Source organism: Coccidioides immitis (genome assembly GCF_000149335.2).
Source record: "Coccidioides immitis RS genomic scaffold supercont3.2, whole genome shotgun sequence".
In the NCBI taxonomy this organism is placed as follows: domain Eukaryota; kingdom Fungi; phylum Ascomycota; class Eurotiomycetes; order Onygenales; family Onygenaceae; genus Coccidioides; species Coccidioides immitis.
In genome coordinates this window covers 442,387-462,106 of record NW_004504309.1, presented here as the reverse complement: position 1 = coordinate 462,106, position 19,720 = coordinate 442,387, and the positions used below count along the sequence as shown (strand labels likewise).

Sequence of the window (19,720 nt, the reverse complement as noted above, 5' to 3'; positions counted from 1 at the left end):
GAAGATGACATGTTATCAAATGGATGTTTCCCCCCAAAAAATGTGGTATTCAAAAGGGTAATTAACTAGTGGTTAGTGCTAGATATATGAAATTTAAGATATTATCCTTTTGAACATAATTTTAACGAAGCCATTGGTATTATGAAGGTAGCCAATTCTTTGCTGCACAAAAGCACAGTTACTCCCTTTGATATTTTTCACTTATTTATTCTAGCCTACTCAATCTCCTCAATTCTGGGATGTTCTCCTGTTCTCCCATATTTTTCTGTACTGGACAAAGGGTGGATATCTAACCCTGCCAGCCGATCCCCCAATTCAAACCTGGGCTGTTCCATCAGGCTCTGTTGAGTGCGAATTCCCCAAAGTAGCGACTTTTCGAGCCAGGCCTCCAAACTCTCGATTAGAGCTCGTAAATGACCACGTACAATCGTATCAGTCTCTCTGCTTTCAACGAAGTTCAGCGCGCGGAGGATATCGGGAACATTGCCGATTGTAGTACGTTCGGATCCGGATTGGTGACTGGCGGGATATATAGAGGATGATGTTGCAGTTACCGATAGGCCGAAGCCGAGATCCTTCCCCGACTCTCTAGCTTCGTCAAGGGCTTTAATCAAGTCAAGCAGCAATATTACTGCTGCACGTCGTAGAATTGCGCTTCCTTCATCGGATTCGAGGGTGAGAGTGGATATCGCGAGATCTATTGAGGAAGATGCTAATGCTGGACCTAGACCGGCTAGGTTTGTCTGGATCGCAGATGCGAGGATTGATATCGCGGAAGCACGGGCACGTAGATCATCTGGGGCAGTATCTGTTGTAGCCCCAGCCTCCCATGCGTGGATAATTCTGCTAAAATAGGCTTCTTTAACTGGATCTTCCGTTTCAGAATCCACATCTTCGTTAATTTGGTTCATAAGCTTCGTGATGTTTTGATTCAATTCTTCACTGTTTTTCGCCGGTGGGCTCTTCTTTATGCCTTTTCCCCGTTGATCCTTCGCTTTGAGCTTAATTCCCCTCCTGCTGGCCACCTCGATCATGACATCTCCGAGGACCCTGGCAGCATCTCCTACTAATGCACCCCCTAGATTTTGAATTGTTCTGAGGAGTGCTTCGCCGATTTTGAGTCGCTGGTCGAGGGTCGACTCCTCGCTGCGATCAGCATAACGCTCGGCGAGGGTTTTTATCACAGTACGTGGGTGCTTGGACGCCAGGGATCCGATGAGTTTGATCACATTGAGATAAAGAAACTCGTCGGTAGCAGCAGACTCATCGCTAGCTGTTAATACGGAAAGAAGAAGCGTGAGAGTTGCAGGAATATCCAGGACGGGAGACGCTTTGTCAATTAGCTGAGATAGCGTTGAGAGACCTTCGGCTTGAACAGGGGCCAACGGGGAAAAGATATTATTTATCGCCTGGCGGTGGCTTTCAAGATCAGAGATGCCAGGAAAAGTAAGTGTTGGTTTTGTCTGGCGTTGATCGGGGTCGGAAAGGGTGATTTCGAGGAGCATAGAAGATGTGGTTGCGGGTTGTACAAGGGCGGATGGGAGTCGCGGTAGAAGATAATCTATGTCGAACTTCAAGTTTCTAAGAATTAGGGATATTGAATCCGATACTTGAAAGTCGGGAGAAGCGAGGATTGTCGAGAGGAGACTGAATGCCGGTGATAGAGATTCGGAAACTCCGGTGATATTGGAGTCCGGATCGCTACCCACAGCTGATTCTGCCTCTACAATACTCCCAAGTGCCTGGAGAGATATGCTCTCACTGCCTTGAGCGTTTGTCCTGAGCGTGCTAGCGCGATTCTTTTCACTTTCGATTAGCTGTCTTATAAGTTCCAGAACCTTGATAGGATGGCGAGATAGAGATTCCTTGAACTGATCCAAGAGCTTCTCCGCAATTTTCGCGCTGACCAGTTTTCGTAACTCGGGCTGCAATTTGTCTTGTTCCCTGTGTGGCTGAGGACAACCTCCATCCTCACCCATTGATTCACTAAACAGCCATTGTCGGCTTACATGAAGGAAGACATCGCCCACAAATTCTTCTTTTTGTGGATCTGCAGCTAACAGCTGTAGAAAACTATCGACACGTCCATCTAGATTTTGGATTATCGAGAGGATATTAGGCCCACACGGCTCACGATTTTCACGTTTCCGAATCGAAACACCACCTTCTTCGCCGGCCCCATAGACCCAGGCTTCTGGGCCATCCCAAAGAATGTTATCCGCAAGCTTGACCAGCCTCGTAATGCTAGCGGATACGCTAAAAAACATTTGTAGTAAAGTGCTCACCTTCTCTTCTAGTGAGCGCTTCTGGTGCTCTTTGGCGTAGCATTGTAATCCCCAAAGAGGCAACAAGGCTGGGTTGACTAATCGTTTGAGAAGGCCGGGACTTGGATGTAATGTCGCCAAGGCGGTCAGTCTTTCTAATGCTAACAGTAGCTTGCACTCAGGAACAATGATGATGCCGTCAAAATCCCCGGTCTTTATCTCTGGATCAGCAGAGCCATCCAGGGAGAATGGTCTCATCCAAGTTGTGACAGGCTGGGAGATTTTGCCATGGAACGTGTCAAGGATGGGCTGGGCGAAAATGATAAAGCCAATGGCCCCAGGAGAGCCATATGCTCGTTTTCCAAGAATGCCATTCCCGATTACATAAGAGGACGTTTTCTTCATATCAGGGTCTTCTCCATCAAGTAGAGCTAGCAGTTTGGGTGCAACGTTGCTAAAATATTCCTCAGGGGTGCTGCCTTGCGGTACCAATGATAGCAACCGGGAGGACTGCATGATTGCCTGGACCGTAATCGGTGGCCCTCCAGCGGAAGGGTCTTTGGTGCTTTGACCCAGTGTTGGTGCAAATTGAGAAGCAAGAAATAAAATTATTTGAAACACACCATCTTTTCGCAATGGTATTTGGGAAAGCTGTGAAGAGATGCAGGCCTTAAACCAAGGTGCTGTACTTTCTTGGAGCAGGGATGATAGCACCGGCAACAGCGATGGCGTGGAACATCTACGATGGCATTAAACACCTGGCCTGCAAAATTGGGAGATAACCATACTTGTCAATGATATCATTCAACAATCTCTTGTATGAATCGATTTTATGTGACGGTAGATCTTTCGAGTTGAAAGCTAATTCGGCAGTCCCACAAACTAAGTCAGGCAAAATCCGTCCAAGGATAATAGGTTGGATTGACGGGCGCGCATCTTGGAGAATATGACTCAAGGATCCTATAATACAGTCTAAAATGCGAGTATACTGTGGTGTTGAATCACTTGCTTTTGTTGCATTCTTTGCTATGACACCGGCGGGAAGGACGGAAATGACACGCTTCTCTAGCGGGATGCCAACTCCACTGGACAAAGAAGGATATATACCCTCAAACGAAAGGAGGTCAAGCAGGGCATGGAGAGCCCGGCGTCGTTTCGCATCCTCTAGAGCCTGGTCTTGCTGTTTCCCTAGCACCCGCTTAGCGGGGACCGGGTCGGTTGATTCTGCCACAAAAGCATCGTGGATGCTACTGAGTAAAGCCAGTGTTCGCTGTACAACGCGAGATCTTGGCGTATCATCATGACAATAATCGGCGGGCAGTGTTCGATCCAAAATATCGATGAGAGAATCGCCTCGAAAATTCTGTATCCGCTCTTAGAAGTCTGTTAGCTCCCATCTGTCTCAACTCAAATGGGCCAAAGGTCTCATGCCTTTGTTTAGAACTGGATAGAGGAATTCATTCGCGGCATCAAACGCATCTCTTAACTGCCTCGTATCCTCCATTTCAATGAACCGCGCTGTTCTTCCCCTAGCCCGTGGAGTAAGATGCGGTGCTGAATAGTTGTAGGTCTGGTGAAAGTTTAGACGTCTTTCTTCTTTAGGATTAGCGGAATCTTGCATCTAGTGACGTCACGCGTAACTGCTGGTCGCACTAGCCCAAATCGGGACTGCGCGCTGGCTCGCCGTCGGCGCGCTTCTTTTGCTGACGATCCCCAACTTCGACGCTCTGGTCGTGCCTTGGACATCAACATGTCGCACCAATGCAGTCCCCAAAGACGGATATATTGTCATTATTCACGGAATCTGCGCAGAAGGACCTTTTGCTTCGTGTTGCCCTTTGTCTAAAGCCAAATTTTCTGTCATGGTCTTCAATTCGACAGCATTCTTCCCTCTCCACTCCCGGTAGTACCTCCTTGTGCTCCCTATATGCAGTTCAACCTCCCCACAGTTCTCCAATGGCCGTTGCATTTGTGAAATGCCCCTCGCGAGGACCATTGTAGCTCGGATATGAAATTCCACGCTATTTCGGTTTCGGGGTACACGGAAATTGGAACTTAACCCTAAGGAACTTCGTCGGGTGCCTCTTCGACCCTCTTCTTGGGTGGTCGGGCACAAGTCTCGTGGTTACAGCTATCAGCTCTTTGATTAGCCGATTCTATTTGTCTCCCCGAGTAGGGTGGGTGAAAAAAGAGATGATTCCCAGAGCCTCACGCGAGGCAACAAAAGACGGTTTACTATGCGTCCATTAAATTCCGAACGGAATACGCGTCGGTTTCCTAAGCTGGGTAATATGCTTGGATCAACGAAAGGATATCCAGCTCGGTGCGTGCAGTTATGGAAGAAAATGGGAGATGGTGGGTGAAACGGGATGGGCCCCCTAATCTGAAGGTCGCCTTTGGGAGCCAACTGTGCCCGGTGGTTTTTGAAATTTGCTGGTCGTCGTCGCTGGAAATCAGCCAAGAAATCACTCGTGCTATTCATCTACAAGTGGACACTGCCCAAGAACGTGAACAAATGCTCTTTAAAAGAGTAGCCTACAATCGCCCATTTAACATGTTCCGCTGGTGCATTCTGTACACTTTTGCCGGAATCGGTTCTGTGCTGTATCGACGCATACAACTAGAATCGTAGCAAGGTGTGGGACATCACTGGCGTTACTTTGGGTCTCTCGAAGTGGTAGTCATCTGGAATTGCCCTCGGGAATACATGGCTTGTTTTCTGTTCCGGATGGGTGATTCTCCATGACCGGTGGTAGTGCTGGGATTTTTTTGACTGTGCTGGAGTGGGTTTGAGGATATCGACGAACCAACGATTTCTGCTTTCCGTGGCTGGCTGTCCCATGCCCGATTCGAGCCTCCAGACGAGATCTTCTCTGACGGACCCCCACCATCCATCCCAGCTTCCTCGACAAGCCTATTTAACGGTCAGCTCGCTCACTGGATTTTACGTCGAGTCAACAACCATAGACGTACAACTCTTCCCAGAGTATCCGGATCCGCCACGTTAGTCGCCTTGTCGCAAGTCAAGCCTGCGAATTGAAGTGAACGCCGACTTTATAGATGTTTGTGAACGGTTTTCCATTCAGAAATATCTCCTTCCCTCCGGGGAAGAAGGAAGCGGTTTTTTGAGGATGTTGTTTGTCCGTTTTCACACTGCCCTCCGTTTTTAGGAGAGGAAACAAAAACTAGTCTCTGAGGATACTGCATCACACACACCGGGTTATTCCCAGTTAGTGGGGCTTGAGGTTGTCGAGTGTTGAGTTGAATTCGTCTGATGGCATTTCCATCCCTTGGATGGTTTTGGTATATATGGGTGAAGCAAGAGGGTTGAATTCTGCATGATACCTGGGTAAATGCGACGGTTACCATCTCTCGGGATGTTTGGATGACATGGCTCGCTAGGGCACCTCGGATGCCATGCTTTCCTGTGATCTTGTCAACGATCATGGTTAGACGTTCCCAGTTGCCCCGTTGCCGGTCGACTTCTCAAAGTTTTGGTCATTGTGAAGGAATTTTGTTTCCAGTTACCTTCTTGACTTCAATCTTCCTTGTCTCATTCTTATCTGGTACGTCTACGAATGGCCCATCGGGCGTCCACCGTTTCTTCTGAGTGTGAAAATTGGGGAATATGGGAACTCCGGAGAGACATGTATTAGGTCGGGACCTCTCTTGAGTGAGGCTCAAAGTTTCGGCTTGTCTGACCCAGTCCTTGCCCTTCTCTTATTCTCTTCCCCTTTGCTCTTAGAAGAAGGGCCAAGTAGGCGAACGCCATTGGAATGCACTGAAGTGTCGAAGAGAAGTTAGCGCTTAAGAAACATTGTTCCGCCGTTTGACGAGAATGTCGATAGGTGCGGGGTATTCTGGAGGGCGAAATAGCATGATAATTGGCCGTCACAGTGGATTTTGGCAATGCAGAGGTGTCTCTGCCGTTCCTTTCGAGGAACGGCCAATTTTTTTTTTTTTTTAATAAGTGCCCTCCCATCCACGATCTTCTTCCCCCTGTGGAACTAACTAGCTACCGGTGTAGACAGAGCCTGCAGCCCAGCTCTTCTTTGGCACACTGCGGCAACCTTTGCTGGACGGCGGCTCAAATTGCCCTGAATGGCGACTTCCTGAGTCTCGATCGCGACTTCTCTCCACAATGTCACTTTCTCAGTCCCGGGAAAGAGCGACTTTGCTGACTTGCCTTCACAGGCGGTTCGCAGTTTCCGTACCATGGCGCACTCCTTCCTCCAGGGTTTACCCAGTGCTGTGTTTACTCTTTTCCTGCACCGGCCGAAGAAATCCCTTCTGCTGCTTTCGTCTCCCGCTCAACTTCGATTTACTTCTTCCTGGCGAGAGAGTGGCACGCTTCAACAAGCTCGTCTGGTGGCTGTTGTCATGATGTTTTGGAAATATTTTTTTCCGTCTATTATCGTTACGGTAGTAGGACCTACGATTGGGGTTAATGCAAAGCCAACTGCACCCGGTATGAAATTACCGTCGTATCGAGGGTTTCCGGGCTTCGCTTCACAGCATTTCCCTGGTCAGATACCCGATCCTGGCTTCGCTGCTCGAAAACAGTTGGAGTATCAGAAACGCGGCATCAACCGTTGTGGCCCTGATTTCGGCCCATGCCAAGAAGGGGCTTGCTGCTCACTGCATGGTATTTTCGTTCACGACGTATTCTGCCAGAATTGTGGGCTAATTATGATTCAGGTTATTGTGGCAATGGTCCAGAATATTGCGTGGCTCCGGATTGCCTGTTCGACTTTGGGAGTGGTTGTGATGCTTTGAAATGGCCGGAAGGCGAAGATACTTCCCCTGTTGCTCGCCCACACGTCGGAGAAGTGCCTTACAGCTTTATTCCGATTTATCAGTGTGTCAATCCAAACACCGTTGCTCTGACTTACGATGACGGCCCAAACATCTATACGAGCGATCTTTTGGACATTCTTGACTCTTATGATGCAAAGGCTACATTCTTCGTCTCTGCTTTTAACTCTGGTAAAGGCAGTATCGACGACCCAAATTACCCATGGGCCGATATCCTTCGTCGAATGTATAACAACGGCCATCAAATCGCCAGCCATACATGGTCGCATCAGAATCTGGATACCATGTCCAGGGAATTACGTCGTCATCAAATGATAAAGACTGAGATGGTGCTTCGCAATGTTCTCGGTGCATTTCCCACCTATATGCGTCCACCTTACTCCGCATGTTCGGTCCAGTCAGGCTGCTTGGCGGATATGGATGATTTGGGATATCATGTTGCTTACTTTAACGTGGACACGGACGACTACAATAATGCTTCGCCACACCAAATCCAACGCTCCAAGGATTTGTTTGACCATGCTATGGCAATGCATGAGGTAACCGGCCGCCCTATGCTCGTCATTGCTCATGATGTTCATGAACAAACGGTCTACAATTTGACTATTCATATGCTCCGTCGTCTATACGAAGCTGATTACCAGGCTGTCACCCTTGGCGAATGTTTAGGGGACCCTCCAACCAACTGGTACCGCTTCATGAATGAGTCTGCTGCTTTATATCCCGGCAAAACAAATCCAGACACTTACAGACGGCCCGGAGAGAAGCCCATCTCGAATGATGGCACCTGTGGAAATGAATACACCTGCAGCGGCTCCAAGTTTGGTAAATGTTGCAGTGCGCATGGTTTCTGTGGTAATGCCTCGGATCATTGTGAATTGGGATGCCAAGAATCGGCCGGAGAGTGTCGCGCGCAATTGGGAAGCATCGACATTCTTAAAAAGAAGAAACACAAGCATAAGCATAAGCACAAGCACAAGCACAGGCACAAGAATAAGGATAAGGATAAGGATAAGGACAAGCACTCATGTGATTACGACGAGGATGAAGACTGCGAGGAGGATTATGATCGCGACTGGGAACATGACTACGAGGAAAGCTATGAAGATGACGAAGATGGGATGGAAGATGAATATGACGATTATTACGACGGCGGCGATGATGGTGATGAAGAGGATGGGGATTGAGATCAATGAGATGCTTTTCTCGATTTGAATGAGGTCCTCCAAACTTATGAATGGTCTCTGGTAGGCCACGATGGGGGTTGATTGCAGCATCTAGTTTTGTGTTAAAGTTATCCCATTTTTACCACCACCCGGCTTCATGAAATATGCTTTAGGAGTATTTCGCCGTTTTCGAGCTTTACTGGTGAAACAAAGCATTAACCATAGCTTGGTCTTGAATACCGCTCGAAACAAGCAATGATATGGCCCCTATAGACTTATGATAAAAGAGATCCATCGTAAATTCTATCGCAATGGCGTCGACACTCGCTACGATGCATACATCAGTATATGATAACAGCAGCTGCGGGAAGCGCGAACCGAGAATCATTGATGTAGGTGGGACTAAATATAATACAAAGGTTGGGAAGTGCATTAAAATATCTCCATGGCATAGTCAGGGATAAGAGGATCATTGGGTAGGCGGTGAATTGAATGAAACATGACAGCTGTGCGTTTGCGGGTATATAGCTTGGTAATAATACATCGTAACAATCATATAACAAGGCATTTCATCATAAAATACGACATATAATTTGGCGTCGGTTGGTGATCATTTCGCATAGTTTAGAAGCATAGCGGAGGGTTATTTGCGAATAACTTTTAGGAGCGGCGCGATTCTCGCTTTGCGACTTAGACCCACACGATAGGGCACCTTTTTGTTTACTGCAATGGGGCTATGTTTGTCTGGGCCCCTTTCGACGGGCTTCTTTGGCGTAGCTGATGGCTGTTGTTCGGGTTTGTTGTCGACGTTGGGGTTCTCCCGGAAAGCTGGGGGATCGGGATGGAGGTCTGGCTCTTTTGAGGCTATATTTATATCTTCGCCATCGATGGGCTTGTCGAGCATAGGTGGTGGGCTGAGTTGGGGTTGCATTTTGGGAGGGTCGGTGTCGTGAAGAGCGGGCTGCTCTGGGACGAGACCGTCGATACACACTTCATCTTGGTTTGCCTCTTCACGAGAGCAGGTTTTAAGATTTGGCACTTCGATGGCAATGTTACCATCGGGGGTTTTCTTCGGCTTTCTACCTCGCTTTTTAGGGGCGGGGACGGGTGTTTGGCTATGATTCGCTTCGGAATTCTGGGTCGTTGAGGACTCGGCTGGAATTTCTGTGCAGTTGTCCTTGGTCCGAATAGCGTCTTCAGGTTTATCCTTCCCTTTGTTCGACGGGTCGAGGTACGACTTTTCCTCCGGCAAGGAGGCAAGAGGCCTCTCATCTACCCAAATGACATCATCTTCTACATCATGGTCAGATACCTTTTTGACTATAGCAGATGTAGTCTTTCCTCTTTTCAGCTTCTTTTTCTTAGATGTCTTGCGCTCGGGTTTTGAACCTTCCATGGGCATAGGTGCATTCGGCTGTATCGAGAATTGAACCTCTGTAGTGGCTGGATGTCCCGCCGTACTTGTGTTCATGGCAATAGTCAAACATTGAGGGTCTCCTTGTTCTAGACACTCTCGATTCTCTTCGGTGCTTTGTTCAACGATTTTGGATAGACTATGCGGACACTCTCCAGACCATTCACCATGTGAGCTCATCATTACTTCGTGAGTGATATGAGACATGCCAAGCTCATCTTCGATGGTCTTTTTGGAGCGTGATCTGGAGGGTCTTGGCTTATACATTTCCATTGGCATGCCTCCAAAATCATCGGAACCTAGCTCGTCTCGCTCACTCGCTACATCGTCTTCGGATCGAGGCTGGGGCCTTAAACTGTGTAGACGGGACCTATCCACAGCGATTTGAACAGAAATAGGCAACGACAGCTCATCAATGCTATTTGCAGGTGACGTGGGTAGTTGCGCTTCGCAGTTCGTCATAGTTCGGCGAGCCCGTGACAAAGTCGTTGATGACATCGGCTCAGTGTCATGGGGAGAATCGGTGGGAATAGGGACGGATTTGGAGCGGCCCGGAATGTTTTTAGGAGACTGGGCACATATGGTAGGTGGTTTTATTGGGTTACCTATGCCATAGTCGAGAGGAGTTGTGTCACAAACGGATTCCTGAACAGGGTCCATTGTAATATTATGCTGCAACATCTCGTTGTTTGGAGTAGAGGAGACAGAATGGGTGGGAATGAGTTCCGTATGAAAACGACCATCATCGTGGGTTGAACAGTCTGTAAGGCGGCGATGGTGTCTAGGACCCCCGTTGTGGTAATCATGGCTGTCAACGGCCGTCGAAGACTTTCTCCGCTTGGCTTTCCTATTTTCAGGATCGCTTAAGTCTTGTATTTCTTCCAATACCCCAATTGTCCTGCCTCTCTTTATGCTTCCTCCTGAAGAGGGCATGCGATTGTCCGTCGTCCCATCAGGACATCCAGGGGAATAGTCTTCATGCGCAACTTGAAGGTTCTCTCCACAATCTATCCATAAATAGAGGGTGTCAATGAACAGCACAATGCAAAACGACTTGAACAAACTGACCCACCATCTACTTGTTCCCTGTCTCGATCGTCCAGCTCACAATTGCTCCGAGAGTTCACATCCAAGTCCACTTGGCCAGGATGAATGAAAGCCTGTTTGTGATTCACCATTAAATCGGGCCCTAAGCTACTGCCCTCTTTCACGATTGGATATGAGGGCGTTTGACCAGGAAGACGCGGACTGGTGTTCCCGTCGTGATTCATGACCGACGCGTCTGCGCATTGTCGCGGTTCTTGGAACAAATCAAAGGTTGTAGGATCCGCGAGCTCATCGTCGGACTCGTCTGAGTCTTGGATGACTCGGTGCGCAGACATTATGCTGCGCGTGACGGTGATGGACTGAGAACAGGAGCCCTCATAGGAGGCTGGGCTAACCAGCTGGTCGCGGGGTACGGCGATGTGTATCAAGCTTCAGGGTGCTGTGAGCTTTGTGCTGGGAACCTTCTATAGTTAAAATACTCTTCAATCACTCACTCACTAACTAACTAACTGGTCCTGGAGCAGTTCTGGAGGCGAAGGTTGACCAAGTGGGCTGGGATTGCCAAGTCCGTTAAAGGTACTCCGTACGGAGTACGGAATACTTCGTCATCCCGTTAAATACACTAAACAGGTTGTATGGGATACTACCTAGCTGGCTATGCTGCCACTGCCCGAGGCTTCCAATTCAATTGAGTCTACTCCGTAGAAACAGTTGCAATCGAGTTCGAACTTCAGCAGCATGTTGATGACAGCCTGATTGGCGCTATAACTACATGTACGGAGTATGTTTGTGATCCGTCATTTTAACCAGCACCCGTCGCAGTGAGCAACAGGGTTGCGACAAACATAAAGTACCTTGAGGCTTGAAGCATCAAGCTGAAACGCTCTGAGAGTGCATTCGTTCAGAATCATGATTGGCATCTGGTTTCATTGCCGGTTCTTGAATTCAATCACAGTTCTGCGAGCCGAATTATCTGCTCAAGATAATTGACTCTGGTTTGGCTAGTGACCCTCTGTGTGGCTGCTCACATATCATCTGTTTAACGTACCTGGACGACGGAGTCGCCTTTTGTTCGCTCGACATTCACTGCACAACTACTTTGAGTTGCCGGTTGTGATAGACAGCAACTTATCCAGCTTCAAGATCCTCGCAGTCTGCTTCGGCGCTAGTTTGGTGACCGCTCACTGGTAATCTGAGCTATAATGCCCCTGCTTGATATGGAGTATGCTTCTATAAAACGTATTATCGTCATAGAATCTCCTTGCTGCACTGAGCCGAAATGAGACTCTGTTTTTTTCTCTTTTCAATGATTCCAGCTTCCAGTCATATCTACATAATACCGATATCATCTTCTCCAACAGCATTACAACAATGAAGGTCTCAAACGCAACCATATTGTTTTGCATAGCTACCTAGCAATGGGTTCAGCCTGCATACTGCGCACTATGCAAACATTATTCAGTCTTCCCGCTCTCCTCGGCTGCAAATGCATGACCGCCACTAGTCTCAATGAGACTGTGACAGCGAGATGTTGCTCCGAGGCGAAAGGAACCTATGACGATGATGCGAAGGCCGTAAGGAATCCCAGTCGAATTTTCCGGTAGAAGACTCAAGCTGGCATGCACTTTGCCATATTCCTGGCGCTGATGATGTTATAATACCCCGCGAACACTATTGCAGAAAAAATGAGCCGGCTTTGCAACGCGCTGTAGAGCAGAATTGCAGTGCTCAGATTGCAAGCAAAATTGCCCTCCTCCGCCATGTGAGAAGTGCAAATTGATTGAATTAGCCAAATGGGCGTTTGGAAGTCATCAATCCGTATTAACTCGGGCATTCTTTTGACGGTGGCTGTTAACCTGTTCATACATATAAATGCACGGAGGATCTTACGCAATATTCTGGAACGTTATCTCGGGTAATTTATTTAATTTTGCCCTTAGACAAAAGCATGCAGACATAGACCTTCCACCCACAGTGCTTCTCTAGAGAGCTTTGGGAGTACTGCATATCGGGATGACGCGGTCTTATGATGGTGCGTGTGAAGATGTGCAGGTTATGTTCCAAAATGAAGGCAAAAAAAAAAGCACAGCTTTGAAATAGATACATTTGTTCTAAGCGGCTGAGCGACGATCGTTCAAGAATTGTTTGTGATCCAAATCCAACCGTAATTTTACGGTACGATGCAACGGGGTATCATCCGTACGGATTTCAATTCATAATATCATCTCAATAGGTAAAAGCAAGTCCTCGTGACGTAAATTATTCGAGATTGCCTGGCTTCATAACTCCCCGACCAAAAAATTCGCTAATAAGCCCAAATCTATCCCTGCTTCGCTGCAGCTCCGCTTGGAACAGCTCATGCTGATCCGCTGCTTTAAGCTGACGTTCTCTGATAGCTTTGATCGTGGCGTTTTGCGGTGCACATATAGGGCATTGCAAGTCCTCCTCATCTGTGTTTAAACAGCGTTGATGAAATGAGTGTTTGCAGAGGAAGTGAACGGTTGGTAGGTCCAGATTGCCACCGCAAGATGAGCAGCGACGGGCCTGGAAAACGGTGGGCTTTGAGGCCAATTCGGAGATTTCTTTGCGCTTGGTTTCAGTTTCGGTAGTGTAGCTGGTGATCAGCCGGCGGTTCTAAAAGGTCAAGTTAAATACGATGAAATTTGGCAAGGAGTGAAAAGGACATGGTTGGGAAACAAACATTTGAAATCTCTTTCCTATCCCGTTCTATATTGTCGCTGAGATACTTCTTGATCATGCCCATTGTCACCACTGCGTTGTTGCTGAGAGTCTGAATAACCTGAAGCGGCGACATCAAACCGTCTTGATCGATTCGTTTCAGAACAACCTCAAGTTCATCTCCAGCTTCTTCTAGAGCCTTGGAGCTTGAGGAAAAGTACGCCAGCGCATCTATATAGAGTTGAGGCTCTTCAGGGCCATATTTCTTCAGGGCTTTGATTACCCCAGCAGTATCCTTGGCTGAGACATACGATCGCAAGATATCCGATCGTAAGCCTTGTTTCTCTCTTACAAGAGTCGTTCCTTCTTGGAAGCCGGATAAATCTGACAGCAAAAGAACGTTTGATGTTGAAACAGGAATCTGACGAGGAAATTAGTCTCAGATTCATCCCTTTCAGCCAGGGCATAGCATTGGATCACTTACGTCTCTACCCTGAATCAGTAGTTTCGCTTTTGCCTCCCACTCTTGCCTCTCGGAGGGGTCTTTCTTACGACTTGCAGTGTCCAGATACATTTCGAACAGGGTGGTGTATAAATCAATTTTATCGTCTTCCTTTAAATCGTTTTGATCGATTAGAGCCTCCAGGAAAACAACAAACTCCTGAGGATGGTCAACGAATGACGAAAATGCAGTTCTTGGCTTTGGCACGTCATATTCAATCGGTTCCTCCACTTCAGTCGCAATTTGTGGTTCGCTTATGGCAGACTTTGCATTCCCAGGTTTGGATGGGTTAAGATATGGCAGGGGAATAAGGGAGGCCAGGTTTTGCAGGCCGCCCGCACTCTGAGATTTTTCATCTTTGGCTGTTTCTTCCTCTTTCATTCGCCTGGGCCTGTAGTTTCCCGTATAATAATCAATGAATATCTTAGTCGTAGGCTGCGGGCAGTGCTCCAGCAGCACTCGCGCATATTTCATGAGATTCGGGTACGCCTATTTAATGTTAGCATGACACCAAAAGGTAGTCGAGCGGACTTCATACCAGTGTTGGCTCAAGACTCCAAATGAATTGCAACGCTTCAGAATACTTCTTCGAGTCTTCAATAAGGATATCAACCACCATATCATTTTCTCCATGCATTGTTGCTAAATACGTGGCTTGCTCAAAATAGCCACCCTGCCTGCACATTGCAATTGCAGTCTCCAAGTCGAATTTGAGTTCACCGGGGGCTTTGATAAAAGAATCGAGCTTGGTCGTATCCTTTAGCTTCGCATAACAGTTCAATAATAGCGTTGTGTGATCGGCTGTTGCTTTTTCATGGTCATGAAGCTCTTCGAGGTATTCAATAAGATTATGGATTCGTTGCGTATCAAGGAACTACGAGACATGTTAATAGGGCATGATGGTGAGGCCTAAGCGCTGGGTTGGAATTTACCTTTCGTATCACTTGGGATGGCTCAGTATTATCTATCGAACGGAGGTACTGTTGCATTGCCGTGTCATAATCGCCTTTCTGATAGAGGTAATCTCCATATCTGCGGAAGATAATATTTTGCTGAAGCGCATCAACGCCAGCTTTCTGAGCAAGATTTATGGCTAAGATGTAGAGGTTTCTCTGGTATAAGATTTCGAGCTTCTGCTGTAATGTCTTCTCACGGTACCTATACGCCTGCGTGCAATGTTAGACCAAATTGTTTGATAAGGGCGGACGTCCATACCTTTCCATCCACTGTCACAAGAAATAAATCTCCCCATTCTTGAAAGACAGTTTTGACCTTTGAGGATATGGATTCGGAATGTGCGACAAACTTCAAGTCTGGCTCTAGAAGGGTGAAAGTGGATGTATTAAAGATTTCATCCACCTGGCTGCTTCCAAACCTTCGCAGGGTATCGGATCTGGCCGCCGGCACCCGTGGTGGGCAAACCAAAGCGATATAATCCTTGAACACGTCAATCGATGTCTTCGGACTATCAAATGCAAAGCTGGGTCCACGGCCGTTCGCCCTATAAGTGTATATCGCGTCTTCTCTTGCGACTAGAACGTCCGCCGTATCCTTATCGAACACCATGCACCCAACACCGCAGCCAAGGTCTTCCAGCGTGCGCGCAGGCTGGCCGTCGCCTTTCCCACTAATAATGAGAGTAAGGATGCGCCCTGTCGTGGCAATAAACAGCGTCGTGGTAGCTCCCCGCTGGACCTCCAGGCCAGTAATCGGCTCCTCAGATTCAAAGACCGTCCTTTGCTCCGCGCCCCGATCATGAATCAGGTCCCCCCTCATAAGTGTCACTGAGCCATTCGCAAACCCCACCGCGACTTGCCACAGGTCGTCCAACACAACAAACGCCGAAACGGGGAACTGTCTCTTCTTATTCTGGACTAACTTGGTCGATCGACATCGCGGACCGCCGGTCTTCTTGTCTTCCTCGTTTAACGCCCATACTTTCAGGATTGGCTCGCTCGATAAGTCTTCGCTAAGTGTGACAAGGTACGACGTCGAGGCAACTTGTTTCATGTGGGTGATTGAGCCTGTATCGTAGGCCTTGAAGGACCGGAAGACCTTGAAGGTGTTGGAGAGGATGTGGACGAATCCATCGGTGGTGCCGAGGAAGAGGTTATCGGATCCTGTGCATATGCAACTAATATCGGTCTGTTTGACGGTTAGCATTCATCTGTGCCGGTCAATCCGTGCGTCTTCCGCGCGCGGGGGGGAGGGGGTGAATGGTACTGACGCCCAAGACGGACGGTCCATCGCCATCGGGAACCTGGACCTCCGAAACTTCGAAGAAGTTGAAGGTTTTCCACTATTCAAAATATGTTAACGTTGAAAAAGAGTCTAGAGAAAGAGGGCTTACCGAAGTCAAAGCCATATCCTAGCTAGCGCCATCGGTTCTCGAGGTCGTTGAAAAGAAGTGGTTGTCGGCTTCTTATCTAGCCACCTGTCTCTGGAGATGACAGCTGTTGGGGGGAAGCTTCACAGCCAACATGACGACACTCACTCACACCATACTTCGTAATGCATAATTGGCCTATTTCTCAACGGCTTTACTCGATAATACGTATATAATTCTACAAATACTATTGCCAAATAGAATATTGAGTACGGAGTATAGGGTTACACATTGTATTTTCTTAATTGGTTGCTCAGAAGCTTGGGCCATCTACTCTGCACACAAGGGAGTTTGGTCCTAGATGTGAAACTTATTGAATGCCCACTATCGCTCATACACATGCATGGTTTGCGCGAATGACTCTCGAAATGGCTATCTATGATATTCCCAGCACTATGTACTTATCTCTTAACAATTTTTAAAACAAACACCCTGCCATGCTCCCTAAGGCAAATCGATTCTCAAGTATTGCGCGTAGTACTTGTATGCAAAATCGACTGAGCCGGCTGTCCTGTTGAAGAAGCGACAGTTCGATTCGTTTGGAAACTGACCTCTGCATGTAGTTCCCAACTCTGGAGGAAGCTTCCTGCATCCGCAATAGCTTGATCCAGGTCAAAGTTGCCTAACCCGGCGATGAATCCCTGACCATCGTGTTGTCTTGTTCCGTTCGTCGACGGTAACGTAAAAGGCAGAGCTGTGCCCGAAGATTCACTTGAAAAGTCTTCATATGGAATACTGGCTTTGGGTGCTTCGTTCGAGTGGTTAGATGCTGGGCGTATACTGGGTTGGCGGCGCGGGTGTACAGGCTTTGCATGAGGCTCTGAACTAGTTTTGTTATGCCCGTCGAAGTCGTCTCTTTGTGGATGAGAGTGGAGGTTAGAGCCTGGCGAGTTATGTTCAAATTGAGCTTTCTTCGCCGTACTAACATCATAGGGAATGATTTCATTGATTATTGCATGTGTGCTGCTAGGCCCTTGCGTCGTGGGATGGGCATGATCCGAAGCATTTCGTTTTCGAGGTGTGTAGAAAGATTGAAACGGAGTGATTTGGCCGTTCACACCATTTTCAGTATCTGATCTTTGTAACGACTTTCGATATTTCGTTTGGTCTCCTTGACCCTTAATTTCTGGATTAACGAAGTCTTCTTGAAGAGATTTCTGCGCGATAGGTAGCGCAGCCTGTGTTGACCATAGATCCAAGCCGTCCCGGGCTGGACTAATGAGCATGCCATTTGTAGCGGCATATTCAGTCGAATGAAGGGAAATCATTTGATTCTGGTATGCTGCTTGATCGGGTATAACCTGTGCCGACGGCAGATTGAGAGATACACTGGTTGAGATATGTTCTTGACACTCAACCGGCCCTGACAACATGGGCCCCGCGCTGGTGTTGGACATCAAACTGGGAGTCGGTTTCTTTGGCTTTTCCTCATTCGCCTTTGAGGAGGAATGACCGTGGCTAAAGTCCGACTTGGTGACCTTGCTTGTTATGCGCTTCTGTTTTGAGGCTTGGCGAGCGACACGGTGATATTTGAACGAGTCAGGCATGGTATCGGTTGTAGCGAAAGGCTCCTCTTGGTTAGTAGATCCTTTTCCACTGGTTGTGGCGGTGGCCATATGTACTACCGCACGGTCACCATTATTGCAATTTTCACCGGAGGAGCGTGGAGATGTCGATTTTTTGGAATATGGAGAAGCTGCTCCTCGGGGCTCCATGTTGGTTTTGGCACCCGATTTCCTTGGCTTCTTCCGTGACGCTGCTGTGACTGGAATAGCGATTGGAGAGGACGCGGTGTTGCGTACATGACGATTGATTGGAGTGAAGCCAGGCACACGGACCTCGGTCGCATTGGGAGTTGGGCTACCGAGCATCGTATTTGTGTGGCCGGATGAGCATCGGTTTTGTACTGTGGTTTGTGAAATATCCCTCACAGACCGAGGAGCAGGTGTTGGGCTGGGAGAGCGAGGACGATCTGTTGCGTGGCGATCAAGTTTCGTACGATCTTTTTTGAGCCACTTAGTGGTCGATGGATAGCGCGATGCGCCTTGATTCTTTTCTATTGAGGAACGGGAGCCTATTGAGGTACGCTCAGGCGCAAATAGAGGATTAGATGCAGGCCGCGTCGCGTCCGTAGGTCGTCCACTCGCTTTTCGTTCTTCATCTGCGCTATCTCTGCATTCTTGATACGTCTCTGAGTTTTGTACCTGAGTATCTGAATGGCAGCGGTTCGCGAGGGTAGGTGGACCATGAGATCGGGCACTCCTGGGTGATTCAATTGTGATACCGGTAGGGGTTATCGACGCCCCTTCATCCCGACATTCGACAGCTTGTTCCCCTAATAATCTCCGGGTCTGTTTCCATGGGTTCGCCCATCCTTTGTCGAAAGGTCCCTTCAGGGTGGCGCTGAAGATGAACAGCGGTTTTCCTTCTAAATACTCCCTAGCCAGGTGTTCGATTTTTCTCCTTTTTGCAGTACGAGAAGCATCGTCGATCTCGCTTTCAGAGTCGGAGGACCAGACAACTGTGTCCGAGGGAGTTGGAGAGACCGGTTCAAGGGAGAGTGGGAAGCCTGGGCGTTGGACAGACATTTTTCGGAGCCCACTACGGAGTAGTTAGAGGAAGACCTGGGGCTGCGGAGACACTGCTGTTACGCAGCAGGTGCAGCCACGGCTCGTCTAAGCCAAGCATTTGTGGTAAAATAATCAAAATTTAAAAAAAGAAAAAAGGAGATTTCGCTCCGTGGCTCCAGCCTTTTGTGCAGGCAGTTAAAGGAGCTCTTCTCCCGCAATGGCCTGAATGCCTTCGTTGGTCCATTGCGCTGCCTTAGACGTGTTGGGCGCCAACGCTCAGTCACGGGACTTCGTGTTCCACTTTACGCGTGACCGTTGCCTAGCCAACCACGCGCGAACGGCTCATTGCCATTTCTCGCGGCTGAGCGCGAAGCAAGGAATCCAGGCTTCAAAAGCCAGAGAGAGGTGAGGTATTTTACAAGCTCAAGCCAAGCAAGTAAGAAAAAGGCAATTTGAGCGCTACCCTGCCCGCCGTCCGGAGTAATACCTTTGGTAGTTACATGTAACACCGGATCAAGGTCACCTGGGGGCATCATCTCCGGAGTCAAAGCTGATGCTTGCTATGCCGTAGCCTGGCTCTTTGGTTTGGGCATTGTTGCTCGTTAACTGGCTGAGCGAACAAGCGGGAATCGGAGAAGCCGACTGAAGGTGGCTGCGGGTGGGATCGTGGCTGGTGTAGATCGCCAAGCCCCTTCTCTGTAAGGCTGTCGGATTATCTATTCTCCGGGGGACCGTGAGGTAACACGGGGCTTACCACTTCGGGAACTTTGTTGTGATGACCTCAACCAGCGCAGCCGAACTTGCGACGAAACACGCCCTCTTGTTATTCTTAAAAAGAGGGGTCCTGGATCCTGGTGGATTCCCCTGTATTATCTCC

At 48.3% G+C, this 19,720-nt stretch overlaps 7 protein-coding genes across 7 annotated transcripts; 1 reads left to right on the top strand and 6 right to left on the bottom strand.

Annotated features, from left to right (window-relative positions):
• Positions 1-30: 30 nt before the first annotated feature.
• On the bottom strand, positions 31-3,784 carry CIMG_09716 (uncharacterized protein). Its single transcript, XM_001240094.2, has 3 exons — positions 3,696-3,784; positions 3,053-3,638; positions 31-3,003 (listed from the first exon to the last, which is right to left on the bottom strand). Exons 1-3 carry the CDS (start codon positions 3,766-3,768, stop codon positions 216-218), a joined length of 3,447 nt encoding a protein of 1,148 aa, XP_001240095.1. The 5' UTR covers positions 3,769-3,784; the 3' UTR covers positions 31-215.
• Positions 3,785-4,410: 626 nt separating this feature from the next.
• On the bottom strand, positions 4,411-4,746 carry CIMG_12965 (uncharacterized protein; the record flags this gene model as incomplete). Its single annotated transcript, XM_004445196.1, has 1 exon — positions 4,411-4,746. The coding sequence occupies one exon, from the start codon at positions 4,744-4,746 to the stop codon at positions 4,411-4,413; it is 336 nt and encodes a 111-aa protein (XP_004445253.1).
• A 173-nt stretch (positions 4,747-4,919) lies between these two features.
• CIMG_12964 (uncharacterized protein) lies at positions 4,920-6,036 on the bottom strand (the record flags this gene model as incomplete). Its single annotated transcript, XM_004445195.1, has 5 exons — positions 4,920-5,178; positions 5,419-5,465; positions 5,610-5,696; positions 5,793-5,836; positions 5,967-6,036. The coding sequence occupies 5 exons, from the start codon at positions 6,034-6,036 to the stop codon at positions 4,920-4,922; spliced, it is 507 nt and encodes a 168-aa protein (XP_004445252.1).
• Positions 6,037-6,479: 443 nt separating this feature from the next.
• On the top strand, positions 6,480-8,266 carry CIMG_09718 (chitin deacetylase; the record flags this gene model as incomplete). Its single annotated transcript, XM_001240096.1, has 2 exons — positions 6,480-6,909; positions 6,963-8,266. 2 exons carry the CDS (start codon positions 6,480-6,482, stop codon positions 8,264-8,266), a joined length of 1,734 nt encoding a protein of 577 aa, XP_001240097.1.
• Positions 8,267-8,545: 279 nt separating this feature from the next.
• Positions 8,546-11,135, bottom strand: CIMG_09719 (uncharacterized protein). Its single transcript, XM_001240097.2, has 2 exons — positions 10,732-11,135; positions 8,546-10,666 (listed from the first exon to the last, which is right to left on the bottom strand). Exons 1-2 carry the CDS (start codon positions 11,039-11,041, stop codon positions 8,889-8,891), a joined length of 2,088 nt encoding a protein of 695 aa, XP_001240098.2. The 5' UTR covers positions 11,042-11,135; the 3' UTR covers positions 8,546-8,888.
• A 710-nt stretch (positions 11,136-11,845) lies between these two features.
• CIMG_12963 (vacuolar protein sorting protein) lies at positions 11,846-16,287 on the bottom strand. Its single transcript, XM_004445194.1, has 8 exons — positions 16,238-16,287; positions 16,115-16,186; positions 15,103-16,032; positions 14,820-15,053; positions 14,426-14,761; positions 13,870-14,376; positions 13,408-13,806; positions 11,846-13,340 (listed from the first exon to the last, which is right to left on the bottom strand). The coding sequence occupies exons 1-8, from the start codon at positions 16,250-16,252 to the stop codon at positions 12,966-12,968; spliced, it is 2,868 nt and encodes a 955-aa protein (XP_004445251.1). The 5' UTR covers positions 16,253-16,287; the 3' UTR covers positions 11,846-12,965.
• A 206-nt stretch (positions 16,288-16,493) lies between these two features.
• CIMG_12962 (uncharacterized protein) lies at positions 16,494-19,034 on the bottom strand. The gene has a single exon (XM_004445193.1). It carries the CDS (start codon positions 18,859-18,861, stop codon positions 16,735-16,737), a length of 2,127 nt encoding a protein of 708 aa, XP_004445250.1. The 5' UTR covers positions 18,862-19,034; the 3' UTR covers positions 16,494-16,734.
• Between the last annotated feature and the right edge of the window lie 686 nt (positions 19,035-19,720).